The sequence below is a fragment of the Podarcis pityusensis genome (genome assembly GCF_964106645.2).
Source record: "Podarcis pityusensis genome assembly, chromosome: 7".
NCBI classification, from domain to species: domain Eukaryota; kingdom Metazoa; phylum Chordata; class Lepidosauria; order Squamata; family Lacertidae; genus Podarcis; species Podarcis pityusensis.
In genome coordinates, this window is record NC_138031.1 from 53,172,996 (window position 1) to 53,184,976 (window position 11,981).

The following is an 11,981-nucleotide window of genomic DNA, read 5'->3' on the forward strand; positions in this document are numbered from 1 at the left end:
GTGTTATGAATTGGCAGGACAATGGGGAGGATGAAAAGGAGGAAGAGGAATCCAGTGAGGGGTGCAGCCAGGATTGGGATGCACTGGAGCAAGCAGAGGATGGCGAAGGAAGTATTCCCAGGGGGGTGGAGGGGGGTGAGTGAATGAGGGTTGATGCACAGGAACAAGAGCATCAGGACCCCTCATCAGAGCCAGAGACCAGTCTCCACAAACACAGCAGGCTCTGAGGCAGGCATAGGCAAACTCAGCCCTCCAGATGTTTTGGGACTACAACTCCCATCATCCCTGACTACTGGTCCTGTTAGCTAGGGATGATTGGGAGTTGTAGTCCCAAAACTCTGGAGGACCGAGTTTGCCTATGCCTATGCTCTGAGGTATAGGGAGCAGTGGTAATGGCACTCTAGAAGGCTGAGGCAAGCAAGAGCTTACAGTCCGGCTTTCTTGCTGGCCAGGTGGGGCTCGCTATCTGTGGAAGGAAGTGTATGATTCCTCAGCCGGAGTAGGCTTGGAACAGGTGAGGGTCACCTGCCTCATCAAGCCCAGATGTTGAAATCAGCATGCAAAGTACAAAAGGGAAGCAGAGCTGAGGTGCTGTGTCTGCTCAGCTGCCTATGTTGATGGGCCTCAGCTTGGATGTGCCTGTACCTCTACAGGACTGTGCTTTGGGTTTGATTCAGGGCTGTATCCTGACTGCTGGACTTCAGACTTGGCTTGACCCTGGACTGCACTACTTGACTTTTGGACCATGGACTTTGGATTTTGCTTGCATGGATTGACCCCTGGTCATTGAACTCTGGACTTGACATACTGACTTGCCACCAGATAGCCCAGGGGTTCAGGACCCATTACCCAAGGCTGGTGCTAAATTATTGCTAACAATTTACTACCCTTCTATTAGTTGCAGCTGTTGAGGTGTCATAGGCAGGGGATTGTTACTCTCACAGCTTCCCAGCACAGCAGGTTGCTGGCACTTACCAATAGGGAGAAGAATATTGGTGTGGCAGCTCAAAATAGGTTCAGATGGTCTGTCCAGTTATAATATTAGTGCTGTTGAAACTGACATTTATCACTGGTGAAGCATTTCCTTCCCACATTAAGGAATGAAAAGTAAGTGTGCAGCATTGTTGTGCATGCATGGATACAAATCCAAGAGAAGATCAGTGTTAGAAATTTTTAATGTATTTATCACCGTGGAGAATGTTATCTGATGTTATCACCAGGCACTGCTTTTCTTAGTGTTAGGGTTAGGGTTAGGGTTAGACAAAGGAGGTGTTAAGCTGTTCTGCCTTCTCCCTGTCAGCCAATAGCTTTTCTTCACCTTCCCCATGCAGAGGACCCGCTACTTGCTTGCTCTTCTTGTTGTTCAAACATAGCCAGGACACTGGCGGTGCTGTGGTCTAAACCACTGAGCCTCTTGGGCTTGCCAATCGGAAGGTTGGCAGTTCAAATCCATGTGATGGGTGAGCTCCCGTTGCTCTGCCCCAGCTTCTGCCAACCTAACAGTTCGAAAGCACACCAGTGCGAGTAGATAAATAGGTACCGCTGCAGTGGGAAGGTAAATGGTGTTTCCGTGTGCTCTGGCTTCCATCACAGTGTTTGGTTTCACCAGAAGTGGTTTAGTCATGCTGGCCACATGACCCGGAAAGCTGTCAGTGGACAAATGCCAGCTCCCTCAGCCTGAAGCGAGATGAGCGCTGCAACCCCATAGTCGCCTTTGACTGAACTTAAATATCCAGGGGTCCTTTATCTTTACCTTTTACAAACATAGCTAAAGAAGTATTCATTTTTCACCTCTCTTGTAAGCCTGAGGTTGTTCTGGGCTTATGCCCATCTGGCCTTCTCCCTGCAGCTGTTAACTATTGATGTATACTCTTCCTGTGTTTCCCCCTCTTTCTTATACTTGCCGCCTTCTTAAATCTCAGCTCATCTGTAAGCTCCTTATGCAGCCACACTGGTTTCCTTAGATGCCTCCTGCTTTTTTTGTTGGAATTGTCTGCATTTGTGCCTTCGATATTTCAATTTTTTTAAAAAAAATATTTTATTAAGGATTTTCTTGTTTTACAGAAGTGTAGTGCCTCGTATTTTTTTTTCCCATGTAACATTTTTACAAATCCGTTTCATTTGTTGAGGCATTAGGGGGAGAAGAAAAAAAAAAGAAAAAAGAAAAGGGGGGTGGAGAGAGGGAAGATGGATGGGGGTGGGGTCGGGTGGCGGTGTTTCTATTATGTTTAATGTATGTAGAGTTTGGTGTCAGCGTTGCTTGTGTTGTTCACTTGTGTTCCTTTGGTGGTGAGAGAGGTTGGGGTTGGCCTAGGGTGTGATTGTTTGCTTGTGATTGGCTGTGGTGATCTTTGTTTTCGTGTGTGAGTGAGGTGGGTGGGTGTTTTGGATCAGGTTAGCCATATTGATTTGTATGCTGTTGGTGGATTATTGTCATTGTCCTGTTGGGCTGTGTATGTCATAAATGGGAGCCATACCGGGGTGAAGGCGTCTTCTTCTGTTTGTTCCCGTGTCAGTTTCAGTTTATTAGTTAATTTTTCTAGTAGGGCTGTTTCCCATACTATTTGGTACCATTGGTCCATGCTTACTCCTGACAGGTCTCTCCAGTGTCTGGTTATGGTGTTTCTGGCTGCTGAGAGCAGGTGGGTTATGAGTTCTTTGTGGTGTAAATGGGCATTGTTGTCTTGGAAGATGTTTAGTAGGGCCAATTCTGGGGTGATGTCTATTACTTGCTTAGTTATTTTACATATTTCTTGTATGGCTGTTGTCCAGAATAGTTGGATTTTGGGACACTCCCACCACATGTGGAGGTATGTGCCTGTGGAGGTGCACCCTCTCCAGCATTTTGGTGAGGTTCCTGGGTGTATTAGCGCTAGTTTCCTTGGTGTTAGGTACCACCTGTAGGTGAGTTTCAGTGTGAGTTCTTTTCTTTTCGTTGATATGGATTTAAAGGGGGGTTTAGACCACATTCTGGTCCATTGAGTGGGGTTAATCTCATAGCCTATGTCATTCTCCCATTGTTTTTTGATTGCGTCTAGGGGATTTACAGGATTTTGGAGTAGTATTTTGTATATTGCGGATACCGTCCCTTTACCGTTTCCCTTTGTTGTTAGGAGGAGGTTTTCGAAGGTTGTCAGGGGCCTAGTTGCTGTTGATTTTACTGTTGGGTTGTTTAAGAGGGCATGAAGTTGGTGTTGTGTTAACCAGGGCATTTGGGTGTCTTCTAGTTTGTCTTGTATTTCTTGTGTTGACAAGGGTTTGTTATTTTTATAAAAGTCTATTAGGCGATATAAGCCTTTGGTTCGCCAGGTTTTTATCTTGAGGTTTTGTGCTGCACGGTGGAATAATGGGTGGTACGCCAGGGGGATTAGTGGGGATGGGGTTGGGGATAGTTTGCCTATTTGTGTTTTCCATGCTTTGAGCATGGTCTGTGTGTACCTGTTAAGTGTTGTGGGAATTTTCTTTAGTTTGTTTGGGAGGAGTGGGTATGTTGTGGTGCAGGTGTTTTCAATTGTGTCCCTCTCTAGGTGTACCCATTGTTTTGTCTCATCTTCTAGTATATATGGGATTATGTGGCGTATTTGGTTGGCATTGTAATATGCTTCTATGTTGGGGATTCCCCATCCTCCTTCTGAGGTGGGGAGGTGCAGGTATTTGGGGCTTATTCTTGGTTTTTTATGTGAGAAGATGAAAGAGTGTAGTTTTCTCTGCCAACTGCGAAGTTGGGTTGAGGGGATCCAGATTGGGAGGGTTTGGAATAGGTAGGTTAGTTTTGGGAGTGTGATCATTTTGATCATGGCTATTTTGTCTGAGAGAGTGAAGTTCATGTTATTCCATCTCTTTAGGTCTTTGTTAATTTGTCGCCACAGGGGCTTGTAGTTGTGGAGGTACAATTTATTGAGGTTTCTGGTTATTTGTACCCCTAGGTATCTGAACTTGGTGTGGCAAAGTTTTATTTTGGTGACCTTCGTGAGTTCTTTTTGGGTGTGAGGAGGGGTGTTGAAGCACATAGCTTCTGACTTTGTAAAATTTACCTGTAGGCCCGACACCATTGCAAATGTGTTGAGTTCTCTGATTAGGGAGGTTGCTGTGCTTATGGGGTCTGGTGTTGTGACCATTAGGTCATCTGCAAAGAGCCCTAATTTATAGGTTCTGCCTTTTATTTCAACTCCCTTGATGTCTGTGGCTGCTCGGATGCGGATTGCTAGGGGTTCCAGAGCCAGGATAAATAAGAAGGGAGACAGTGGGCATCCTTGTTTCGTGCCTCTTTGGATAGCTATAGTGTTAGAATCCATATTGTTAGTTCTGCATTTTGCTGAGGCTTGGGAGTGTATTTGTTTGAGGATTTGTAGGAAGTTGGGGCCAAATTTCATGTTAGTTAGTACTGCTAATATGTATTTCCACTCCAAGCAATCAAAGGCTTTGAGGATGTCTAGGGACATAATTGTCAGTGGGAGTTTGGTTGCCTTGCTGTGTTCGATCAGGTTCAGTAGTTTCCTGATGGGGTCTGTTATATTGCGGCCAGGGACAAAGCCAGTCTGGTCTGGGGCTATTAACTTGTGTAGGAAGATTTTTAGGCGGTTGGCCAAGATTGATGTGAATATCTTGTAGTCTTGGTTTATTAATGAGATTGGGCGGTATGATTCTACTTTGAGGCTGTCTTTTAGTGGTTTTGGGATGGAGACTATTTTGGAGTGGGTCCAGGTTTTGGGGATGGGGCCCCCTTTTATGATGTCGTTGAATAGGCGGGTCATGTAGGGCATCAAGGGTTCTTTGAATTTCTTATAGAATTCTGCTGTGAAGCCGTCTGGGCCTGGGGCTTTGTGTGGTTTCAGGTTTTTGAGGACCGCATCTATTTCCTCTGGGGTGATAGGGCTGTCCATGAATTCCTGTTCCTCATTAGTTAGGGTAGGCATGGTCAGTCCTGCTAGAAATGTTCTGATTTCCTTCTCTGGTGGGTTATGGGAGGTGTATAGGTTGGAGTAGAATTCTGCAAATTCTGAGGTTATTTCTTTGGGGGAGAATGTTATGTTGCCGTCTTTTTTGGTGATGCAGTGTATTCTTGTTTTGAGTGCTTTTTTCCTACATCTATTTGCTAGTAATCTGGAGTTTTTCCCTCCATATTCGTAGAAACGTTGTTTAGAGTATAGAATGTTGATCATTGTTTTGTTAATTTCTAGGGAGTCTAGTTCTCTCCTTTTTTGTTCTATAAGTTTGAGGAGTTTTTTAGATCCTGTTTGTTTGTAGCGTGATGAGAGGGCTGTGATGTCTTGTTCTATTTTGCTAATTTTTGAGGAGGTTTGTTTTTTAAGGAATGTTTTCTCTTTTATGCAAGCTCCTCTGGTGACCGCTTTCATTGCGTCCCATAGGAGGGGGGTTGTTATATTGTTTACATCGTTTTCTTTGAAGTAATTTTGGAGGGTTTTTGTGAGACTCTCTCTAATTTGTTTGTTTGTAGTTAGGATGGGACTGAAGGACCATGATGGGGTGGTTTGTGTTCCTTCTCCTATTTTAACAATGACTTCTACTGGGGCGTGGTCTGTGATTTTAATGTTACCTATGTTTGTTGATTCTACTGAGGGGATCAGACCCTGTGTGAGTAGAATGCTGTCCAGTCTGGACACTGTATCATGGCGTCCCGATTGGAATGTATGGCTGATGTCTCCCGGGTTCTGCTCACCCCAAATGTCGTAGAGACCCCTGTTTTTTAGCATTTTTAGTAACTTGTAAGAGTTCCTGGTTGTTGGGGGTTTCCTTCGGAGGAAGGTTGCCCATGGGGTTGTGGGGTGGATATCTTTCAGCGATATACCTTTCATATTTAGATTGAGGTCCCCTCCTAGGATTGCTTCCCCTTCGGAGAAGGAGAGGAATTTGTTTAGTGTCTTCTGGAAGAATTCTAATTGTTTCGTGTTTGGGGCATATATGGAGCCAATTGTCAGTTTGATTTTGCCATCTAGTGTCCCTTTAGCGAAAATGAATCTGCCTTTTTTGTCCTTGAGGACTGTTGTGGCAGTGAAGTTCAGGTCTCTACTGAGTATTATGGCTACACCACGAGCTTTCCCTGAGCCTTGTGTGACCCACTGTTGACTGAAGCGGGGGTCGCTCAGGAGTTTGCTGCCTTTGGGTGGGTTGTGTATTTCTTGTAGGAAGGTGATGTGTGGTTTCATGGTGTTTATGTATGAGGTGATGCGTTTTCTTTTGATGGGGTTTCCCAGCCCCCTCACGTTTAATGTAATTGCTTTTAGGTTAGCCATCTTGTTTATCTATTATGTGGGGCAATTCCCTGCCAACCCATTCGGGTTGTCTTGTGTCTCTCTCTTCGTGTTGCTTTAAAAAGTGGGGTTGCGCTGACCTAGGGTGTGGTGGGTGGGGGGCTAATGGGATTAGAGTAAGATTTGGGTTAAAGAGTAGGGGGTAAGTTGTAGAGAGTTTCCTATATGTAGTCATATAGGTGTTTGTTTGGGGTATTTTAGGCCATCTGGCATTTAGCCAGTTGGTCCTAGGTCTCAGCTGGTGTGGAAGGCCGTGTTCAAGGACAGGCCATCCCCCCTGTTGTTTGCGATAGGGGGTGATCAGTGAGACAGTGTGAAGTGACTTTGTAACGTCGCTGTCAGGTATAAGGTTCATAAGCAATGTTGCCAATGTTATGAGCAACATTGTTGGTGTGTTGGGGTGGGGATGTGGGTGCTGGTACGCTCTGGTGCCACCATAGTGCTGGTTGGGTATCAGATTTTAGCCTGATTGTGGGTTGTGTTATTAAGGTTGGGGGAGTTGTTTTTCCCTAGTATGGAGTATGGGGGTGTTGAAGGTGTGGGTGATGGGGAATGTGGTTGAGGTCGTCTGGACTGGTGTTGGGTTGGGGATTCCTGTGGGGGTGCGGGGCTGGGGGGGATGTTGATGGTGTTAACTAAATCTATGTTTTGGGGGGGGGAGAGGGGAAAGGGGGGGGGGAATCACCAGTCCTTCAGTTTGTGGTTTTTTCCTGGTTGCTTCATTCAGCTGGGGTTGTTGTTGTTGTTGTAGGGTTGTCCATCTGCGATGAATTGGTTTGGTTGATCTTGGTCTGGTTTCTTGTGTCGTATGGCCGGCGGGACGGTTCTGAGCATGATGCTTGCCTGTATTGGTTTGCGTTGTTGTGCCGCTTCTGTTGTTTCTTTTTCTTCTGTACCGTTGTCCAGTTGTTTGCTGTTGTTTCCTCGTGGTTGGGGCTGTCACTTGGTGGGTTTGTCGGTTGCCATTCCGGTGGGAGGTTGAGTTCAAGGTTTTTTAGTAGTTGCAGGGCCTCAGGTATGTTGGTAGCCATGTGTTGTGTTGTGTTGGTTGTTACAATGAGGCGGAAGGGGAAGCCCCATCGGTATTTGATCCCTGCTTGTTGGAGACGCTGGGTGCATGGGCGCAGGTTTTTCCTCCGGTTTAGGGTATCCTGAGATAGGTCCTGTAAGGCCAGAATGGGGGTTTCTCCATATCGAAGGTTGGTTGAGTTTTTGAGGTGGTTCCATACCTCTTCCTTCTTTTTGTAGCGTGTGATGCATACAATGATGTCTCTTGGGGGGGCGCTGGGTTTTGGCATAGGTTTTAGGGCTCTGTGAGCCCTCTCCAAGTCATCTGCCTCAAGTTTCAGGCTTGGGATTGTGTTTTTCAGCCAGCGTATAATTAGGTCTGCTGGGCTTTTCTCCTCTGTTTTTTCAGGAAAGTTGCGGAAGCGGATGTTACAACGTCTATTGCGGTCTTCAAGGTCGGCTTGCTTAATTTTCATCTCTCTGTGTTCTGCTTCCATTTGGTTTACCAGTTCGTCCAGTTTCTTGTTCACACGTGTGTTCTCCTCCCGGTATTGCTCTATTATTCTTTCTTGCATTTGGTTCTTGTTCTCTAGAGCTTCCACTTTGGAGGTTAGATTGTTGATTAGTACCTGCATGGGAGCCATTGTGGCCTTCAGTGTTTCTTCTAATCGTGCTTCTAATCTTGCTTCCATTTCCCTCAGATCTCGTTTCGTTATTGGGTGGTCGTCATCTTGAAGGGGAGTTACCATCTTAGCATTGTTTGCCATCTCCCTGGTTGGTGTCATCTCGGTCTCCCTGATGGTTTTGGTTTGAGGTTGGCTTGGCGTCCTCTTGGGGTAGGGCGTGTGGTGGTTAGGAGTTGTGGCAGTGGTGATTCCTGGGTATTGTTGGGTTGCTGAGCTGATCAGGCTTTGTTGGCTGGTGGCTTTTACAGAGCGTTTGGATTAGGTGGTCATTTGTGTCACTTCTAGCCTGTGTTTTAAGAACTTCTCTAGGGCTTTTGTGGATGCCTCAGCGGTGCCGCCGAGGTGGGGGGGGGGGCAGGTAAGCAGAGATGGGTAGACTAACGGACAGACAGTTCATATAAAGGGAGGGGGTTAGCAGGTAGAGATGCAAGAGATTAGAGGGGTGGGGCCAGGGGAAATATGTGTTTAGGAGGGGGTTGTATATGCCCAAAAGGGGTATTGGGGTCCAGTTAAGGTGGAAGTTGGGGTTGGGAGTGCGCTCAGAAACAGAGACAGACAAATAGGCTATATGTAAAGGGTGGAGGGAGAAAAAAGGGAAGAAGAAGAAGAAAGAAAGAAGAAGGGGGGAGGCGGGGGGGAGAGGGGAGATTGGAGTAAAAGAGAAGAGAGAGAGAGGGACAAAAAGAGAGTTGAAAGAGCGAGGAGAGATAGTACAGTAATATCAGCGGTATTAGAATGCAGCAGTAGTTTTAGCTATAGTATGAGGGGGGCAAATTATGATAGGGTGATATGAATGTGTGTATGTGTTTCCTTTAGGGGAAGGGGGGGATGGAGAGAGGGAGGAGGGAGAGAAAAGGAGAGGAGGAGGGGGAAGGGTGGGAAAAGGAAGGAGAAGAAAAGAGAGGGGGAGAGGGGAGGGAGGGAGGGTAAGCTGCTGCAATGGTATGGAGGAAAGTCTTATTTTAAAATAGGGGGTGGGGGGGGAAGGGCTCCCCTCTCAAAAACAAACTGATGAACAGGCTAAAAAGGGGGGGTTGATTTAAAAAAATTAAAGGGATAGAGAACAAAATTGGGGATGGGAAATGAAAGGTGGGATAAAAGGAAAAAATGAGGAGGGGTGAAGGGAGAGAGGGGAGAGAAAAAAGGGAGAGAAAAATAAAAAGGAGGGGAGTTGAGGGGGAGAGTATCAATAGCAATAGCAGTGATATGGAGGAAATTTTTGTTTTAAAAGAGAGTGGTGGTCGTAGCTGGGGGCGAAAGATTCCCCCCTCAAGAACAAGCCAACAAATAGAAAAGAAAGGGCTTTAAAAAGAGAAAGAGGGGAGAAAAAATAATAATTGTATGGTTTTGGTTTTTTTAAAAATAATAATAATAATAATATTTCCCCCTAATTATTGTTATTATTTTTTGTTTGTAAAAAAGTAATTAAAAATGTACGGGTAAAAGATAAAAATGAGAATTAAAGGTTAAAAAAAAGGGGGGGTTGTCTTTAGATAGATAGATAGATAGATAGAGCTTTTTATTTTATTTTATTTTATTTTAAAAATGAGTAAAGTATAGGTAAAAGAGGATAGGTAAAAGAGAGTGGAAAGTCTGGGGCGAAGTGGCAGTCCCAGGAAATGGCCTGTGATGGTTCAGGGCTGTTTTCTGGGTACTGCCATTTTAGTTCTTAAGAGGGGAGTTTGAGGTGGAAATAAAATGAGGTTTAAATTCAGAGTGTGTGTGTGGAAAAGTGTGTCTTTAAATAGTGTGTAGAAAAGATAGCAATAAAAATAAAGATTCAAATAGAGGGTGGCTGCAGCAGCAGTGGCCCCTCTTTTAAAAAGAAAAGTGATAAAAGTAGGTATATGGGGGGGAGGGATAAAAAAGATATATATATATATTTTAAAGGGGGGAGGGAGGGGAGGAAGGGGTTAAAAAAAAGGGGGGTTAAAAAAAAGGAAAAGAAAAGAAAGGAAGGGGGGGAAATCCCCTTTGTTATGCGGCTTCTCTGTTTTCCTTGCTGCTGGAGCTCCCGGTGGGGCTCAGCCACGTGTTTTTTCCGGAGCCTCTTTTGCCTTCCCGTGCTCACCTACCTCTCCTCTGCTTTCTTGTCAGCAGAGATGGGGGCAGCAGCGGTAAGTTTGGGGCTCCTTTTTCTTTCTTTCTTTTTCTTCCTCTCTCCCCCTTTCTTTCTCCCTCTTTGCGTTAGCTCCACTGTCCTCCTGGTTTTGGAGCTCCTCTCGGCTGTTGGGGGGGGTGGTCGGGTGCCTTTCCGGCTCAATCAAGGTCATGGGGGGGTGTTTTGGCTCCTTTGATAGGCTCCCCAGGCACCCCCGATTCCTCTCCGCTGGCGGTGCTGGCGGCAGCAGTCCTGGGAGCTCAGGAGTCGGCCAGACAGAGCCTTTTACTCTGGCTGGCTTCAGGAGCTCTTTTCTGCTGTTGCAGCCTCCATGCTGCCTCGCCGGAAGTCCCTCTCGATATTTCATTTTAAAATCCATCTTGGACTCCCTTCTTTTTGAGTATTTCTGACCATAGAATTTCACTCAGTAGTTCCTGACCCTTTTTGAAATAACTCTTCTTAAAGTCCAAAGTGCATGTCTGACTACACTCGGATGTTGGTTTCTGCTTTCTTCACTGTGCAGCAAAATGCTTGTCACAAGACAGTTGTTTACATTCCACAGTCAGCGTTACTGTTGGGTTCCCACGGGAAATGGGAGACTGGATGTGACGTACACTGGTTTCCTGTTTTTCACTGTTCTCTCGGTGTTCTTTGTTTCCGAGGGAGTTGCTTCTCTGCTCTCACAGAGGCAGGATGCATGTTTGTATTCTCTCAGCATAGAGTGGAAATAAAGTTAAGAATGTGGCACATACTGCTTATCCTTCTGCTGTGTGGACTACTCTGCTTGGGCTCAAGATAAGACGAGCCTGTATCAGCTTCAGATGGGCCAGAGCTGGTCAAAATCTCACATCGACTTTCCCTTGCCACTGTATCATAAAACCTGAGAATATTGCCACTTCCTTCCAAGGCACCTAGTACTTCCATTTCATTGATCAGTTCCTCCCTGTTGATGAGGACCACATCCAAGATAGATGATCCCCTAGTTGCTCTTCCACCTTCTGGAAAATAAAATTGTCACCTGTGTTTTACCTGCTTTTATTATATTTCTGCATCACCTTTGGACATATATGAAAGGTGATGGATGTATGACAATAACAATCAAAATGAGTCCTGTGGCTTGGAAGCAACACTGCCCCCATCTGGAGCCTCTGGGGTCAACCAGCAGGATGGCTTTCTTGGTTGCAAGGCAGACCTCTGGGCATAATTGAAATTCTGTTTTGTCAGTGATATTTTGTTATATTGCAAACCTTCTGTTGTCACCAGCTGCTTTCAGGGTTGTTGTTGTCTTGCACTTTTTCTTTAAAGGTAAATCTTGATCTGGGAAGGCAGAGAGAAGATGGGAAGAGAGCTGCAGGGAAAAGAGGGGCTGTCAGACACCAAAGTGAGCTTATTATCAACCGAGTTAAACCTCAAAGATAAGCTTATGTCCTCTCTCTACTTGTGCACCATTTCTGAACAGAGGGAGTTGTTGATGTTCCTAGTTCTGTAATTCCACACTATCCCCACCCTGTGTACACATGTTAACATGACATGTTGAGTGTAATCCCTACAAAGAGTCCTTTGAAATGAACGGAGGTTTCACAGAAGATTGTGAGGCTTGGTTCCGGATGGCATTAATAAAAACTCAGAGGGAATTTTGCAGAGACCCTCATAATTGTAGATTGCGTTCCATATTCTTTTCCAAAAGCGTAAGTTGGCAGAGAAATGCTGTTCAGTTCATATTTCAATGCAAATCTACCTAATTCACACTTTCTGAAACACCATTTCAACCAAAAAAAACCAGCCAACCTTCAAGATGAGCTCTTCTCTGGATTTCGCAATCCAGTACTCTACCCAAGTAACATGTACAAAAATGAATACACTAAGGTATGCATTAGAATGCACAGATTCTTTAAAATAACATGCATTATATTG

At 45.3% G+C, this 11,981-nt stretch overlaps 1 protein-coding gene across 1 annotated transcript; it reads right to left on the reverse strand.

Moving 5' to 3' along the window:
• Positions 1-6,976: 6,976 nt before the first annotated feature.
• Positions 6,977-10,378, reverse strand: LOC308481200 (uncharacterized protein). The gene is made up of 2 exons (XM_081013216.1): positions 10,042-10,378; positions 6,977-8,530 (listed from the first exon to the last, which is right to left on the reverse strand). Exon 2 carries the CDS (start codon positions 8,063-8,065, stop codon positions 6,992-6,994), a length of 1,074 nt encoding a protein of 357 aa, XP_080869342.1. The 5' UTR covers positions 8,066-8,530; positions 10,042-10,378; the 3' UTR covers positions 6,977-6,991.
• Positions 10,379-11,981: the final 1,603 nt, after the last annotated feature.